General features: G+C 40.5%; 2 protein-coding genes across 4 annotated transcripts; one reads left to right on the top strand and one right to left on the bottom strand.

Moving 5' to 3' along the window:
* Positions 1-5,145: 5,145 nt before the first annotated feature.
* LOC115739669 (endonuclease MutS2) lies at positions 5,146-11,730 on the bottom strand. Of its 3 annotated transcripts, none has more exons than XM_048285352.1 (5): positions 11,221-11,730; positions 7,859-8,816; positions 7,248-7,769; positions 6,456-6,917; positions 5,146-5,598 (listed from the first exon to the last, which is right to left on the bottom strand). In XM_048285352.1, exons 1-5 carry the CDS (start codon positions 11,709-11,711, stop codon positions 5,290-5,292), a joined length of 2,742 nt encoding a protein of 913 aa, XP_048141309.1. In that variant the 5' UTR covers positions 11,712-11,730; the 3' UTR covers positions 5,146-5,289. The 3 variants fall into 3 exon arrangements, with proteins under 3 accessions (XP_048141309.1, XP_030528744.2, XP_048141310.1); XM_030672884.2 differs by having other exon boundaries at positions 5,146-5,604; XM_048285353.1 differs by lacking the exon at positions 6,456-6,917 and having other exon boundaries at positions 5,146-5,604.
* Positions 11,731-13,969: 2,239 nt separating this feature from the next.
* On the top strand, positions 13,970-17,451 carry LOC115739715 (pentatricopeptide repeat-containing protein At3g02490, mitochondrial-like). Its single transcript, XM_048285337.1, has 3 exons — positions 13,970-15,938; positions 17,118-17,184; positions 17,318-17,451. Exons 1-3 carry the CDS (start codon positions 14,085-14,087, stop codon positions 17,335-17,337), a joined length of 1,941 nt encoding a protein of 646 aa, XP_048141294.1. The 5' UTR covers positions 13,970-14,084; the 3' UTR covers positions 17,338-17,451.
* Positions 17,452-18,180: the final 729 nt, after the last annotated feature.

Raw genomic sequence — 18,180 nt, forward strand, 5'->3', positions numbered from 1 at the left:
ATTTTCTGTTTTGATAAATGAGCTTATCCACAGTTTCAGTTCAGGGCACCAAAACTATTTCACTAGCTAAGAAAAAGAGCTACTTCATAATGCACTCATTGTAGGTTAAACATACAGCAATTAGCACAAATAGCCAATATCTTTGCATCACTCTAGAGAAGATATTGGGCCTTCATACATTTATAGAAAAATATTGGAAAAATTGTACAAAGCAAGCAAACTTACCATGTAAAAAACAAAGAAATCTATGAGAACAAGGAATCAGAAAATTCCTAGACAACTGAAACTGTCACCCAGTGATGCATACTAAAGGCTGAAGATATCAAAATCTAATGCAGCTAATGTACAAGTGCAATCAACTTATTGCCCCGGACAACCTCGACTCCATACTTTACTTCTCGCCGGCCAAAATTTAACCAACGCCCTCACATGCTCTTTGTATCCATGTCACGACTCGCCATTGCGAGGCTTCCGAAGTAATCGGCTACCACTCACTTTCACATGGCAGCAGAACAAGAAAGGTCGTACCTTTGACCTCCCCTTATGTTCCAAATTTTAACTCCCGACTCGTGCCGGGTCCACAAGATTCAGGCTTTTCATCGTTACTCGAACGCGGGAGGGGGAAAAACTAAAGACACAAAACAATCTCTATCCCGCCATCCGACGCGATCCCAGTAAGCTTCGAAATACATCCCGCGCCTCTCTTTAACGTAGAACAAGCAACGTTTGTCGGTCGGTATTTCTTTCGGGAGAAAAAGAGGGCAGATTGCAATAGAGAAATGCACATTTTTGTTTCAAATTGGAAACCCTTTTTCCCCATAAATCAAATTAAATATATATAGATACATATAATTAGTATCACGAAAAATTTCAAATGAGTATATATGTGATAAAATTAACTCAAATTATTTTTTTATTACGAAAATCCCAAATTGATACACCTATAATAAATTTTCTTCAAACTATTTTTTTACCATAAAAATTTTCAAATGAGTACACATGTGACAAATTTATTCCAAACTTTTTTTTATCACAAAAAATATCAAATCGATATACAAATTTTTCCTAAACTATTTTTCCAGTACATCCATCAACTGCCATTTGTCATGTAAACTCAACAATTTGACACTAAAATTTAATAAATATTAACAAATGGTAAATTTGTTATAGGTGTACCAGTTTGAGATTTTTTGCGGTTAAAAAAATAATTTTGGATAAATTTATTACATGTGTACAAAGTTGGGATTTTCCATGGTAAAAAAAATAATTTTTGGGTAATTTTGTCATAGATGTATATGTTTGAAGTTTTTTGTGGTAAAAAATAATCTAGGATAAATTTATTACAAATATATTCATTTAGAGTTTTTCGTGGTATTAACCCAAAAAATATTTATTTCCTTTATATTACTTATGTGGATGCGTAAATATAAATATCAATTAACTCTATTAGGATTTGTAACAAGCTTTTATGTTGCCTTTACGGAGACAATCACCACTTATATTTAGCTTGTAATTATTGATAGATCTTTCACTTTTATCGAAATTCTTTGAGTTTTATATTTTGAGACTCTACAAATTTTGGGGAATTATTAATAAGGGCTTAAAATGCCCTCATTTTCTCAAATAAAGGTCTAAAGTGAAGCTTGTTTCAAATAAAAACTTGAAGTGCGCAAATTACTTCAAAGAAGGGCTCGACGAAAGGACATTTTTCGTCATTTATTTTTTTCAATTTTTTTCTTTTTCTATTTTCTCTTTTTGCCTTTTCTTTGTTTTCTTTTTTCTCCCCACCCCTACCCTAGCCATCGACAGCATCGAGTTACCCTTGCACGGGCCGATATCGAGCAATGTTCCTCTCGCCGGCGTAGGTTTGGGCAAGGGCTGCCCTCGCTCTTGGCCTTGTTAGCCCACGCGAGGGCTTCCCTTGCCCACCTATGCGTTGTGAGGGATACCCTCGTTGGATCATGTGAGGATTGCTCTAACCTAGCGCCGGCTAGAGTGAGGGTAGCTTGATGCCCGGCCTCGCCGGCCCGAGCGAGGGCTTCCCTCACCCACCCAAGTGCTGCGACGGTTGCTGCGGCCTGACGTCGGCCCGATCGAGGGTAGCCCGACATCGACTCAAGCGAGGGGTGGCTAGCGGGTGATGGCTTGGGAGGGAGGGGGAAGGGAGGGGAGAAAAAAAAAGAAAAAAGGGAAAAAATAAAAAAAAGTAAAGGACAAAAATGTCTTTCGATTAGGCGCTTTTTTGAAACAATTTGAGCATTTTAAACCCTTAGATGAAGTAACGTTCATTTCAGGTCTTTATTTAAAAAAATATCACACCTCGGGCTATTTTTCGGAATTTTCCCACAAATTTTTTATTGACAAAATACTATGGTGGGTTGAGGGACTCAATAGAAATCTAATTACCTCGGTAAAGTGGGTTTGGGGTATTATACCACAAACCATGATAGGGTTGGGATCGGATTGGAGAGCAATAAAAAAGTTAAGGGATAAATTTGTCATGAAATTACAATTGAGCCATAAAACTTTCAAAAATTATAATCAAATTCTAAAATTTGTCATGAAAGTTCAACTAAGGCCTAAAAATTTCAAAATGTGCAATCAAATCTTAAATTTTATTATGAAAGTGCAATTGAGTCATAAAACTTTCAAAAAGTGAAATTTATAAAAGAACTTAATTTTACCAATTTGATAAATTTTATGACGTAATTGCATTTTTTGAAACTTTTAGGACTCAATTATACTTTTGCAACCAATTTTAAGATTTAATTGTACTTTTCAAAAGTTTTAAGAGTCAATCGCATTTTCATCACAAGTTCTAGGACTTCTAATACACTTATTTCAAAAGCTAACGAGACGAGTTTGAGAAGACATTGGGCTGATTCATCTCGCTTCGGTCCCCATATAATAACGAAGCAGTTCATCATGCCTAGTTATATCTTTTTTGTATTTAAAGGACGATTTATTAACTTTGCTTTTAGTGCCCACTCTTGCAATTAAAGAAATAAGGGGTTAAATGTGCTATTAAAAGTGCTTTTGTTTCGCAAAAAATGAATGATTTGATAAATATTTTTTAAAAAATGATCATTTGTATCGCTAACAAAAACTAAATACATGAAAAACATTTGCATCGTCACAAATATTAAGGGAAATATTTTTCATTATTTATTTTCTGCGAAACAAACAGAATCTAAAAATGAAAAACTCGTAGCCTCACACTTTATCTAGTAAGTCAATCGGTAGTCCCATCTCCACAAACTAAGCATTTAGATTGGCCAATCATGTCGACATGCTAGCAATGCTAATCTAGCAACAATCTTCGAGTGCCAAGTACTACATTATGAAGATCAAACGTTTGAGAAACATGTAATGAATCCTGCTGCACTAGGAAACACAATCACCATACGCCATAATCTGATATTAGTCACATGCGGCTGCAATACACGATACGCAAGCTATACTCACACAGGCATCATGATACCCGAGACCGAAAACGCGTGAGTTGAGGAAATCGAACTCCGTCGTCTGCGCAAATCATCTGAATCGCGTTTCACGCCAACCGACTTAGTCCCTTAACGAGCCTTTTCTGAAACCTCCCGTATAAATACTTTGTCAAGCGATCCAAATCCTTTCAAGATCCTGAAAAGTGCGACCTTCAAAATGGCATCGACTAAATGGGCTTGCATTGGTGCAATCTCGCTCCTACTGAGCTTAGGAATGAGCGCTGCTCAAAGATCACTCCTTATGAGTGGTGCCAAGGGGCAAGAGGCCGGCAGCGAGCCAACAGATTTCGACTTACATGGAGGAATTGCGGGAACCTTGGGGTCATCAACTGGGGGTGGCGCCACGGCCAGCTACGACATGGGCAGCTTTGGTCAGGACATGCCCAGCAAGGCCAGGCCTGGCCATCGCGATCTGAGCATGGACAATGGATGGGATATGGATCCGGACGACAAAGACTCTGGCGATCGGCCCACTGATGCGCACGACAATGCTGGGGTGGACAAGGAACCTGCACCCATTCCAAGGTTTCCTAATGGCCCATACGACCCGTATGGCCCGCCATTAAGCCAGTGGCAGGGTCAGTTCATGTATTGCTCTCCATTGTCGTGCCAAGGGAGGAAAGAAGACTATGGCTTCGGCGGCGACGGGGATTGCGCGGGATTTAATATGTTGATTGAGTACCCCCCGCCACCTCCTGTGGACAGAAACCCAGTATACTCGCCAAACAGAGCTGACCCTCATGGCCATTCGGTTGCTTTGGACGAACCTGTTGCTTTTCCTCCAGCCTCGTACGCCACCGAAATGTCGGATATTCCTGGTGAAACTTGGGAAGAACCGACGATTCCTGGTCAGTGAGAGATTGACAAATGCAATAAGGTCTCATTGTAAGATACACAGCGCTGTGACGCAATAAAGACACTGGGGAAACGTATCTCTGGGAACCCTGCCTTCAACAACGGGATTTTATCAAAACCCTAAAAGATGATGCATGTAATTATACTTAAGAGGCCAAATTCGATGAGTTTCACCGCAGACCCCCCAGCTTTCACACATATTTGCACGGTGGTTCCATTCTTCATTAACTGGTCTTGCTTGAGCCGGACATTTTCACCTTGTTTAGAGCCCTAACTTTCACTCGGTTCCTACGAAAGCTGAGAATACTTGCTAGCTCTCACTGTACATTACCTCCCGACCATCCTGTCGTGCAATCTGCAGATTTGCATATTCATAACTTGAACGTGCCGGGATCACATGAATGCACTTGAATAATGCTGATGATGTATTCGTTAACCTTAAGCACAAACTGAAAAATCTGCAGCCTTCAAGTATTCAGAAGAGCGAAGAAATTCAAAGCCCCTAGAACTGTGCAGCCCTCAAAATCTTCAAATGTACAGGATGCGAGCAAATGCAAAAACCAAAAAAATTGAAAAATCTCGAGTCTCCTTGACAATCTCTGGGGACAAAAGAAGGTCCTTCTTGCTTGACATGTTGACTGCCATAAAAAGGAAGGGCCATATGGTTGGGACAACTTTGCAATTTGCCCTTGATCTCAGATACACAGATAATCTGATCCCAATTATCGACGTAGAAACATAATATGTACACATGCACATGTACATATGCATATGACCTCTCAGTCCATGCTGCTAACAAATCGCTCATATTCAGGCAGTTAACTGCAACAAAATTGTTCATGGAAGGCCAGAAAAACTGCTCATGGATGAAATAGCGACCCAAATTACTGAAAAACCAAAGTATGACAGAGGTAAACCAACCAAAAAACCTTCAGCTAATATATGCAACTGTACATCCATAATTAAGTGAACTTTCCTGTTCATACTTGGCAACTCGGGGATGATTCTTCAATATCTCGAGGACACGTTCCTTAACAGCTCCAGTACCCATACCATGAATGATGAAGATGACAGAGTACGAGCCTCTAGAAGAAATGGCCATGTCAAGTTCAATAGCAGCTTCCTCGACTCGCATGCCTCGAAGATCCACAGTGTTCTTTGATGTCTGCAATAATGGTCCATACAAAGAGCCCTCATCTTTTTTTCCCTCGGCTTGATTCTGGAGCTCTTCATGGTTATTCTGTGACTAAGACGTAAACAAAACCATAAAGTTAGCATCTTACTATGCGCACTGAGAAGACACCAAATACGCACCAAATACTTGGAGGGCCAGCTTATATCTTGTTCATTCGCAACAAAATATTTTCTTGAGGAAGAAAGGAAGCGCACGCAAGAAGAAAGGACACATGCAAGAACATTACAAATCATATTTATAAATTTCTGACAATCAAACAAGGGAAGAACTAAAACATGTGCATCCTTCAAATACACGAACAAGATCTAATGTAGGATACACATGTTGGGCAACCTAACAGCAATATGCATTCGCGCCGTTGATAGGAGAGAACAATTGAAATGCACCACATAAACTCCCAGTAAAGAATCATAGAAAATCTGTCAACAAGTTCCATTTAAGAAAGAGTATTTTACAACTGACGAGGAATTGGTGGCATGGCAAATCATCTTAGTGAGGCAAACTAAGAAGAGGGAAAAAACTAATGCTACAATGTACGTTGAAAGATTGGAATGGCTAAAGCCTGCAATTCTGAAAACTGAAGACAGAAGATTTGACCAGACTTATAATAAATACAGGTCGGTTGAAACTTGTAACGACTCCCAGCATAACGGACAGCAAGTCCAAGAAGAGCCTATATAAAGTTCAAAAGTTTGGACTTCATTGCAGAGTTCAATTAAGCACTGGTGAATCCATTCAAGTGCCTAGCTCAAGAAATGGATATTCACTTTCTTGCGGATCCCTAATATGAGCATCTTACTTGCCCACTGCTTCTAATGCATTCACTATATAAAAAACAATGATAAACATATTCGATAAGCATAAAAAGGCAAGATGATAATTTTCAGATAGTGGTCACACACCTTCCTCCTTAACTGTGGGATGGAACCGGAAGCTCGACTCCTTCTACTATTGGCAACAGCTCTAACATCATTTTTGTTTACCCGGACTCTCACTTTACCAAATTGGACAAGGATAGTGTCATCATCCCCAGTTTCTTCAACAACAGTAGCTAACTTATTACCCAGTCCCTTAACATGGACCTGCTCCCCATTCTGCGGCACATACGAAGCATCACCCGATCTATCAGGAAAATCTAGTTTGCCTGGTTGATGAGCTTCTAAGATAGATGCAATCGAGGATTCACATTTCCTGACAAGTGAATTAAGCTGATCAGGTCTGGCATCTTCAAGGTTATTTTCAAACTCTTTTACCACGGTTTGGATTTCCATTTCTGCTGCCTTACGTTCTTCTAGGGCATGATGCGTTTCCTTTGCCATAAGAGCTTTCTGACGGTTATCGATGTCTTCTGCCTCATGCAGGATCTTCATTTAACCACACAGAGCAAATGAGAAAAGGAAAGGACAGAGCAAATTTGTGCACAGGTAGAAGGATTGTTGTATCAGTGAATGACCCAACTCAAATAAAACAAGACAATACAAGGCACTCTATACTCATAGAGAAACCAATTTTCCCATAAAAAGACAGACATTGAGATGCCAACTTCCCTTCTGAACTGGCTTTGAGTGACATAATTTTCAAGTTTCTCCACAATTTATAAACAGTACGACTTACAGGTAGTATCTTTCAAACTATAGGCCAAACATAATAAGTTAGAACAACATTGCATTATGGTAGCGCGTTCAAAATACTACCTCCTGATAAAGATTCATAACCTCAACATGAAGAGATGCAGCCTTCTCAGCTTGAGCTTTCAAATGGTCTCTTTCCTCCAGCAAAGATTGATACAGAAAACCTTTCCGCTCTTGCTGCCTTTCTGGTCTTAACCTCTCTACCCATTCTTTTGCTCTTTCAATTATCTCCCCATCAAATCCAATTGATTTTGCAATATTTAACGCGTTTGAATCACCAGTACTCCCCCAGAGAATCCGATAAGTAGGTTGCAAGGTTTTCAAGGAGAATTCCATAGCTGCGTTCTCAAACCGCCTGTCCTCTTTCAGAAGGGTTAAATCCGCATAATGAGTAGTAACAACAGCTAAATGAATACGATTCTTGAGATACTGCAAGATGCTCACAGAAAGTGCCACACCTTCGGAGGGGTCAGTTCCACTACCAATCTCATCAATGAGGACAAGTGATTCTGTTGAGGCAACATCTAAAATCTTGCAAATCCGAGATATGTGCCCGCTAAAGGTCGAAAGATTTTGTTCCAAGGACTTCAATGAAAAACTGGAGTAAGAACAAAAAATTAACAAAACTGAAACCATCCAAAATGTTCATCAGCCATAAACAACAGAAAGACTACCTGATGGTCTCCAATATCTGCAAGAATAAGATCGAACCACGGAACTCTTGGGGAATCCTTAGCGGGCAAATACATGCCAGCTTTAGACATCAGAGAGGCTAGGCCCAAAGTTTTCATGGAAGCAGTTTTTCCTCCTGTATTAGGCCCAGAGATCACTACTACTTTGGTTCCTCGCTCGATTTTGATGTCTACAGGCACAGGAAAATCAGAACTGGTTCCTGAGTAATCGCTAGAGGTTAGCCCCCTCATACTGTTATTTAGATTAGCAAAGTGTGGGGAATTGGATGCAGCAACATCACCGGGATGCCCAACTGATGACTCAAGAAGCAACGGATGTCGAATACTTTCAATATCAACTAGTCGAACGTGATCAGCTTCAGCACATGAACCATCAGAATGATCTGAACTTAAAGTTGGACAGACTCCATTCAACCACCGGGCGTAAGAAGCTCTAGCAAATGCCAGATCTATTTCAATAACCCTGTCCAATATATGCTTTATCTGTATCCCTGCATCTGCTATTTCAGAAGTAAGCAGGCTCAAAATTGCTATCTCTTCATCCCTTTCAGCATTTGACAGCCTCACTTCCATGTTGTTCAACTCAATGGCCTCTTTAGGTTCCATAAAGTATGTGGCACCAGAACTGCTAACACTAAGAACGAGCCCTCCTGAAAGTAAATATCTATGCGAGGCCCTAATACCAACACACATCCTGGAACGGCGTTTGGTAATTAGAGGCCTGTCAATGCCCCCAGCACGAAAAACATGACCTGACACTTCTTTCAACAATGAATCCAATTCTTCCATGTTGCTCTTTCTTTCAGATCTGATGATCTCTAGATCTTCACTAGCTCTATCAAGAATTATCGAAAGATTGCACTCTACACAATATTCTATCTTTCGTTCTAGGTCCATGCAGAAATCACAGTCATAAAGAATTTCAAGAAGCGGAGAGTACCTGTTGAATCCCACAACAACGATAGAGTCAAGCCATTTGAATCTCATGGAAAGATAAAGTCAAGAGATTCTCCCTCCTTTCTAAATGGGTGAAGGAGACGCAATTCTCCTTTCACCACAACAACTCCAATGTAATAATTTGGAGGTTCATTTTATTTTAGAAAAATGCAAATCGATGAACTACCTAAATTAGTAAATACATTCAAGAGACCATCAAGCTTCCAGCAATCATAGAAATATGAGCAAAGAAGATTATGATATGTCTATGCTTTCCCCCATGTTCAAGAAAAACCTCTTCGCATTCACTAAACAAAAGTTTCTTATACAAGTCACAATAAGAAGAACCACCCACCAAGTGACGAAGTGCTTAGTCTACTATCGGGTATGACTTATTACTTTAAAACATTGAAAAGAGGTACAAGTGAATGACTGACACCATTAAAATCTCACAACAAAGCAAGAAATAATAGATCATGGTGTTTTCATGCAGTACGCTAAATCGCTACTTAATCATAAGAAGCCTACAAGCATTTTCTGTTTCTCTCTTCCAAATGAAACAACAGGGCCAATGTTCTGCCCAATTTATTTTAGAAATGCTTAACACCTATAACTCCCCTATCCATTTAAATGTTCCATCAATCAATTAAAACCAAAAAAATCATACGTGACTCCTCGAAAGAGAAGCGAGTATTGATCCAACTGGTCTACATATCAGATTAGGGAACAATAAATCCAAAAATAGAAGGCAATGAGCAAATGACACTCTGACTTTGCCCATAGGGTCCGATGTGTGAGATTCTTGCTATCTACAGTCTACAGCATTTAGAAGCAAAAGGAATCAAGAAAAATTTGCTGAGAACGAGAAGTTCCAAACATGTTGTATGTAACTTCTAACAGATCACAGCAAGAATAGCAGTGACAGAGGGAACAAGGACAAAGGGACACATGCTCTACTCCCCACCCCACCACCCACACACCAACAAATCTCAACAAACCACCACCCATGTGTGGCATATCATATCACCTGGTTATTGTCCTTGTTAGTTTGTGGCATTAGAGATAATTATAGTTTTGACAAAAATAATCAATAATTTCTTTAAAGGCCAACTTGCCATAGAGAATCAGATTATGTCCAACACAGTGTGCTACTTCCCTTATAAAATGGTCTTGTTAATAAGTCAGCTAAGTGCACTAATGGTAATTATGCATATGAACACCTTTTGAAAATACAAAATGAAAAGATTTCGAGAAAGCTGCTAAATTCAAGTAGAAACATATTAAATGGCATTAATGAGTGCGCTAAAGGCACTAAATATTCACGCTATTTTCATTATAGTCAAATTCGCGCTATCTGTAGTAGTTGTTCTTGCAGTCATGATGTGCATTTATGTTTTGAGAAAGCTACTTAATTCAAGCAGAGCCATTTACACTTCCAAAGCATAATCAGCTTTGATAAGTGCGCTATGGGCACTACAGGGTCAAATTCGTGTTATCCATAGTAGCTGTTCTTGCAGTTTTCCTCCTATATCATGACAAGATTTTTTATGAAACAGTATGTTTCTATAAAAGAGAGAGAGAGAGAGAGAGTCAGTCCTAAGCAGTGTCCACTGTAGGCATCTCTCTAATACAAAACCAAAACACAAAAAAAAAAAAAAAGAACAGAGAGGAAAGACGCAAGCTACTCTCAATCTTACGAATCTAACACCGGTTCACCACTATGAGAGTAGATTCTAGTAACACAAGTTATGGCATTTCAGAGTCAACTCGTAATTGGCATTTCCCTTAACAGCACTTCTTAAGCATCAATAGAAACTGATAGACGTTGAATGTAACAAAGTCCTCACATCGCCCGACTAATCATTCCCAAACTTACACGGCACAAGAAATGGCATTTTGCAATCAGATCCTTTTATCCACAATTAAAGCATCTCATACATATAACCACATCACAAATGCATAATCTCACTGACAAGGAGTGTAATTATCTATAAAATCCAGGCTGTAATCAAGCCAAGTCCAGTCAACCCAGGATAACACTTGAACTCGACTAGACTCGAGAGCGCAAGGCTGAGGCTTGATATTTATCATAAGCCTAATTTTCCAAGCCCGATATTGACCAAGTAAAGTACTCAACAAGCTTGAACTCAACCCGACTCAGATTTATCCAGAATAAAGCTCGAGCTAGGCTCCACATTGTGTTCCCAAAGCACAGTAAGGCTATAAAATGGCATTTTGATAATATTTTATCTTTGTATGACAGAAACAGTTATGCAATCTATAAGAAGCTTATCACCGACAGGAGTAACGAGCTGCTCGAGCCAAGTGCTACGAAGCTTAAACATCTGGGTTGACACTCTTGAGTGACTCGACTCCACTACACCGAGCACAAGAAGAAACTTACTCACCTCCCGAAAGAATCTCGGCCACCAGCCGCCGCGGCCACCTCAAGCTCCTCCCCCACCTTCCTCGAGGCGCTCAGCATCCTCCGCACCGTGCAGATCTCCCCGATCGTGAGCAACTCCCCCTTTCTCGCTGACTCCACGATGGCCGACACATCCTCAATCCCGGACAAGTCCCACTGGCGATACTCAGCCGCGAGGACCGCCGCCGTGGTCTGGTCCAGCAGCTTCCGGCTCTCCGCCGGGGTTTTCCCGATAGGGATATCGGCGTCCCGCGCGACGCCGAGTCCCATGGAGGTCGAGGTGAAGGAGGAGAGCTGCTTGCAGACGGAGCTCCATTCCAGGGTCTTCAGCGTCTCGGATTGGAGAGTTTGAGCGAAAGGGAGGCGGAGAGAGTGCGAATCGGAGGAGCAAGCGGTGGTGGTGAAAGGAACGGCGACGGGTCGTCTTGGGGAGGAGTATGGCGTGAAGAGGAGGCGGGTGGTGGTGAGTTCCATTGGAGAGTTCGAATGAACGTCGTCGGGTGGCACTTTATCCATTGGGACGAGGTGCGGTTCGTCACGTGGCATTTGTAAACCGGACCGGACTGAGGTCAGCCCCGGTCTAGCTCTACTTTTAGTGGTGAAGAAAGAATCAGAAAAATTTTAAATACGGGTATGAAGTGACTTCATTTTCTTAAATAAGAGCTTAAGATAGATTTTATTTCATATAAGGATCCGAAGTGCCCTTCTTTTCTTAAATAAGGGCTTGAAGTAAAATTTATTTCAAATAAAGACTTAAAATTGTAATGTAGTTTCAAAAGAGAACCTAATCTCAACAACATTTTCGTCATTTTTTTCTAAAAAAATTTTCTCTTTATTTTTTTATTTCTTTATTTTTAAAAAGTGAGGAAAAAAAAAACCATCATCTTCAACTTTCCCACAGCAACCATCGAGACCACCAACCCCAACGTCACCATCACCCTTAGCGAATCTCCTTCCTGTCTCGCATCGCAACAACCACCTCGAGGCCCTACCCTCTCTACTCCTTCTCTCCGTCGATCCCAAACCCAAATGCCGTCGAAATCACATATCGATGGTTTCTCCCTCCTCACCCCCTCCCCCTTTTGGCCCTCCGCCATCGCTACCGCCACCGACGGATCTTCCCTCTAGTCGACAAGAAGGCTACCCCTTCCGCCTGTGGTCATCACCCCACCGTTGGTGGGGCATCGATGATGCTAGGCGAGGGCCGATGACCTCGCCAAAATCGAGAGAGAGCTAGCTCTCTCCCGATTCCGGCGAGGTTGTCGGCCCTTTTTAAGGCACAAGCGATCCCGTAGGCTATCACCAACACCCCACCGATGGTGGGCGGTAGCCACAGGTGTTGGCGGTGGTTATCCATGGTAGTGTTGGCTATGGGAAGGAGAAGAAGACAACGGATTTTTTTTTAACTTGTTAACTTTTTTATTTAAAAAAAGGAAAAATAAAGAAAAAAATTAAAAAGTAAATAACAAAACGCCCTTAAGATTGGGTCTTTTTTTTAGATTACATGACTACTTGAGGCTCTTATTTGAAACTATTATGCCACTTTGGCATTATTTGAAACAAAATCTATTTGGGACTTTTATTTTAGAAAATGAACTCACTTCGAGCCATTATTTGAAATTTTCCCGAAAGAATTTAAGGAAAATGATAGTAATGCTAACCCTACATATGATTATTATCTCTCGTCCAATGGACAAAATACATTGTCCCTTCATAATTTATTTAGGGTACATTTATTTAGAGAAAAAACAAATAATTTGAAAAATATTTTCTTAAAAAAGTAGTTTGCATTACTTATAAAAATAAACGAACAAAAAATATCCTTATCATCCATAAAAAAATTTGAACATGAATTGTTATTCGTAATGAAAGTATCGTCATAGATTAATTATTTTAAACAAGACATACAATTATTTTTAAGAAAATACTTTTCAAATCATTCATTTTCTACAAAAATAAATGGAGCTTTAATAAAAAAAATCATCACGATAAGTTTTATATAGGTGATCCTCCCTCTCCTGCCACTTCTCTCTTTAACACTCATAGAGTTCCAGAATAATGATAGACATATTGAGATTTGCTTGTAAAATTAATTTATCGAGTGATGCGACGGATGTATGTCTCTCAATTTATTTTGTGCAATTTGATCCTAGCATCAACTCCGCAATTGAGTCCTGTGGTAACTAACACACTTAATTATGCAGACTAGACTCCAAACATATTAATAAAAAACGAAGACCGTCTTAATCCATTATTAAAAGAGCGAACAATTTTTGTGAAAAAGAGAGAGAAATAATGTAATTAAGAATGTTACAATAAAGGATTAATTTTTGTATCACTAAAATTCCTTGCTAATAATAGGCTAGGAGTGGTTTTGTCTAGCTCCATTAATTTTTGTATCACAAAAGCTGCCGAGCAAGTTATGCTTGTGCAGATAACGTTTCGAGCGATGTGTGAAGAAGGGACTTTTTCATGGGAGGCCGAGGCTTGCTTGGTGAATATTCGAGCCCTTATGGCTCAATTTAGAAACATTACTTTGGCCCACTACACCCGTTCAGCAAATTCTACCGCCGATTGGGTTACGATAGCACATCGGTTGGATTTTATCCCTAGTAATTAGTAAAAAAAGGCATGCTTTCATCCCATCCGATTTTATCTAAAATAAAGTTGTCACAAAATTTATGTTTTACAAGCGTTATCTTGCTTCTTGCTAATGTAAGTCCGAGGGCTCTAAAGAAAACCAACGGCCACAGTCATCGCCGACCGCTCCTCGTCGTCGTCGTCGTTCCATTTCATCGACGAAATAAGAGCAACCCTCGCAGCAATCATCCCAAAGATCACACGGGGATGAGAGATTCATGGGGTTTGCTTCTCTTCCGAACCTACCTCCGTTCAAGATCGAACATCCCAAGGCACTGTCCACACCCTTCCTCGCTCTCCGGCCCAAATGTGCACTCGCTTCGTCACTTGACTTCGCTTTTCCGCACGGACCCTCTTCATGACTCGCCTCCAGGACTTCCGTTTGGTGACCAAGTCGCGAGCTTGGCGATACCCAATAGCTCTTTCATGGCCAGGCCCTTCTCGTCGGAGCCGGCTGTTGAAGTGAGGGACCCGGATCACGCGGTTGTCGCCGATGCTTTCGCTAGATTCGAAGACTCGGAGGATGCGGCGAAGGAGCTGGAGTTGAACAATGTCGCCGTGAGCCGTGACTTGGTTCTGAAGGTGTTGGAGAGTCTCTCTGCTAGGCCTCGCGCTGCGGTTAAGTTTTTCGATTGGGTTTCGGAGAGGCATAGGGAGAGATTGAGCTCGAAATCGTATAATTTGATGCTGGGTATCTTGGCTGTGAATGGCTTTGTCTCGGAATTCTGGGGTTTGTTAGAGACTATGAAGAAACTGGGTTATGGTGTGTCCGGACGCTTTAGAGATCAAGTGTTGGACACGTTTGAGAAAGAGGGGAGAGAGAGTGATGCGGAGAAGCTGAGAGGTGTTTTTGCTTCTGGATCAGTTTATAACTCTGTTGAGAAGAATTCCTCCAGGATTTGTAGGATAGTGCAGAATTTGGTTTGGAGCGAAGATGTCGAGAAGAAATTGCTGGAGTTAGATGTCGAGTTTTCGAGTGATGTGGTTAAGATGGTACTGCAACATCTTGCTACCGAGCCCATGAAAGCATTGATATTATTCCGGTGGGTCGAAGAAAGTGGTTTTTTTAAACACAATAAGCAGACATATAATGGCATGGCAATTGTCTTAGGGAGAGAAGATTGTATCGATAGATTTTGGAAGCTGGTTGATGAAATGAAGTTTGCTGGGTATGAAATGGAATTAGAGACTTACGTCAAGGTATTGGGTCGGTTTTGTAAGAAGAAGATGATAAGGGACGCAGTCTATTTATATGAGTTTGCAATGGGTGGTGCCAATAGGCCTTCAGCGCAGGAAAGTACATTCCTATTGAGGAAAATAGCTGTTAGCAAGGACTTTGATATGGGTCTTTTTTCTAGAGTTGTGAAGGTTTATACAGAGAAAGGGAATGTGCTGACAGACTCCATGCTTTATGCAGTTTTGAAGTCTTTAGCCAGTGTCGGAAGATTAGGGGAGTCTGACAAGGTTTTGAAAGTAATGCAGGAGCGCGGGTTCTCACCTGGCTTCAATCTCCGGAGCAAAATTGCATTCTGGCTTAGTAGTACTGGTAAAAAGGATGAGGCGAGTAAATTCATGGATACACTAGAATCATCTGGGCTTACTTCTGATTTCAGGACCATTACATCACTAATAGAAGGGCATTGTGTTTCGGGAGATCTTGAAAAGGCTTCTGATTATTTCCATGAGATGGTTGAGAAGGAAGCGGGTTCTTCTGCTAGCTGCGCTCTTGATTTGCTAGTTAATGCATATTGCGATGAGAACAGAGAATTTGATGCTTGCCGAATTTTGAAAGATTGTGCATCTAACAATGAGTTGAAGCCTTGGCATGCGACGTACAAACTTCTGACGAAGAAATTGCTGGCTCAAGGAGGATTTGAAGATGCATTGAGACTTCTGAGTCTGATGAAGGAACATGGATACCCACCTTTCCTCGATCCTTTTATTCAGCACGTATCAAACAAAGGAACCAGAGATGATGCTCTTGCTTTTCTAAAGGCAATGACCTCGAAAAAATTCCCGTCTACATCTGTGTTTCTTCAAATGTTCGAAGCCTTCTTCAAGGTTAGGAGGCATAATGAAGCACAAGAGCTTCTTTCTAAGTGCCCGAGACACATACGTAACCATGCAGATGTTTTGGCTCTCTTTTGTTCAAAGTCAAAAGGAACTGTTGCCACCATGGCTGCATAATCCTGTTTTTAAGAATTTTAGCTGGAAAAAGAGTTTTCGTGGCATTTGTTTACTTTTTCATGTCCTCAGAGTGGCAAGCACCTCAATTTTCTTGCAAATGAAGCGGGAGGAGTAAGTCCATTCTTTACTTGCATTTATTTAGCTCATTATATAGCACCATTTTGAAGTTTTGGGTGATATGGATTACATTGATGATTGGACCCTGACATTTGCTGTACACTTGCAAGCTGGAAAATGGATGCTGTCACTGCTTGCTTTACTGTTTATTACGCATGCTTCATGTACGTCTGTTGCACTCATCCCTATTTTACATTTTGCTATGTAAGCAAGAATTTTATTGTAACGACTTTAGGAAAATGCTGATCAAATCTGCTATATCAAAAACACACCAACCTTGCTGCCACGAACCCCACAGCCAAGATCACATCAAGCACAGTTCTTGCAAATTTGAAGCTGAGCAGGGTCCCCGTACGCTGGTACAAATCAATATACTTTTTAAGTCTATGCAAGACGTCACGCTGGACTGTAGAGAAAACTGCCCTACTAGATACAACAAAAGCTAAATCATGCAACTTTTTATTCCTGGTAGCACACCAGGCAGTTTTCAGACCACAAAAGTGACTGCCCTCCCTTTCCACCGACTAGCCACACATCTCTCATACACTAAAAGCTACACCTCCTTAGCAAATGAGAGCCTCTTTGTGCACTCCAACTTTTCACTCTGCTTAGAATCTTCTAGGTCCAAGGTTCACAATTCTTTTCGGTGAGTAAGTCTCAGGTACACTTTCTCCAAGGGAATATGATGGCGCCCGTCTCCAAATGAGATTGTCATATGGTTCAGCTGCAAATGAGATTGTCATATAGTTCAGATGCACACCTTTTCCTCTTTCTGTGTGCAATGCACAGATTGCCACCTTGCTTGTGCCCTTGGGTTTAGAATTCTTATTTACTAGGCATGAAAAGCTTTTTTTTCTTTTTGATTCGTTGGCAGCATGTCAGATTAAAAGTTTCAGGAACATGAATACCTAACCCCAAGATTTTGCTCTCTGGTAGGTTCATGTCGATGGCACGACAACCATGTCTATTCACAAGAGAATAGCAAGTATCAGAGAGTTCTATGGTAAAATTTAGCGTTTCCAAGGTGATCGATCGAGCTGTATGGTGATATGGTTACCCCACATTGCACCTGTCCCCTGATTCAATGTTGCCATTGTTTACCGGCTGTAATTTATCCATCTTTGATGCAACTTCAGAGAGGCATTACAGATGCTGAAGAGAGAATGCAGGAGGCAGTATGCCTGGAAAGATACTGCAAGAGAGGAAGAGGAACATACACGGCACTCAATATTAGGTCTTCACATTCCTCAGCAAATTCTATGATTTATCAGCAAATTCCACAATGTTTAAATAGTTAAATGCCAATGTCTTTTTCCTTGTGTGGTGGGTTGTGGGGGGAGGGGGTTTGGAGAAGTGAATTTGTTCTTCTAAGCATCTTGCTTCCTCCTCTCTTGAAACAATAGTGTAATTGAAATGGTAGCTCTTTCTTCTCTCTTTTTCTTTTGATTTGGGGGGATAAAATCCTGAAAGAGAGTTCACAATTGACATCTGCTGTCAGGATGGCATTTTGAAATGTTGAAATTGTTCTGTGGGTTGCCATCATGAATTTCTTGATGAGGAAAAGTAGTCTGACAGGTAATGTTTCATTTTTTTTGTTTTGGTCGAATATAATGTTTCGTTGCCAGCAATTTCTTTTAGGAATGGCGCTCATTTAGATTTTAGATTTTCTTGTTAACGATATTATAATAAGTTGATAAAAAGTATTTTCATTATCGATGACTATTTATGTTGACGCATTTACATAGAGAATTAAAATACTTTTCGTTAGAAGCAATTATTTTATGGGAGAAAGATTTCTACATCATTCTTTTTCTTTTTTTTTTATCTTTGACTATTTTGATTATAATCTGCACTATGTATCTTGCAAGTCTGAGGATGCGCATGATAATATTTCTGAAAATGAATTTATGCTCCAAAAGACTTCTGCGGCGGAAATCTATTTGGTAACATAGCTTTTGAAGCAAAAATTTATTTGGTTGCGTAACATTATATTTCTACT

Source organism: Rhodamnia argentea, chromosome 9 (genome assembly GCF_020921035.1).
Source record: "Rhodamnia argentea isolate NSW1041297 chromosome 9, ASM2092103v1, whole genome shotgun sequence".
NCBI classification, from domain to species: domain Eukaryota; kingdom Viridiplantae; phylum Streptophyta; class Magnoliopsida; order Myrtales; family Myrtaceae; genus Rhodamnia; species Rhodamnia argentea.

Bases quoted from the DNA above. Each gene is read 5' to 3' on its own strand.
- LOC115739669 (XM_030672884.2), bottom strand. From the start codon at position 11,711: ATGGAACTCACCACCACCCGCCTCCTCTTCACGCCATACTCCTCCCCA. The intron at 8,817-11,220 runs GTGAGTAAGTTT...GGGATTCAACAG, and splicing joins GGCCGAGATTCTTTCGGGAG to GTACTCTCCGCTTCTTGAAA. The intron at 7,770-7,858 runs GTAGTCTTTCTG...TTTTCATTGAAG, and splicing joins CAGATATTGGAGACCATCAG to TCCTTGGAACAAAATCTTTC.
- LOC115739715 (XM_048285337.1), top strand. From the start codon at position 14,085: ATGAGAGATTCATGGGGTTTGCTTCTCTTCCGAACCTACCTCCGTTCA. The intron at 15,939-17,117 runs GTTAGGAGGCAT...GCTCTCTGGTAG, and splicing joins TGTTCGAAGCCTTCTTCAAG to GTTCATGTCGATGGCACGAC. The intron at 17,185-17,317 runs GTAAAATTTAGC...ATGCAACTTCAG, and splicing joins AAGTATCAGAGAGTTCTATG to AGAGGCATTACAGATGCTGA.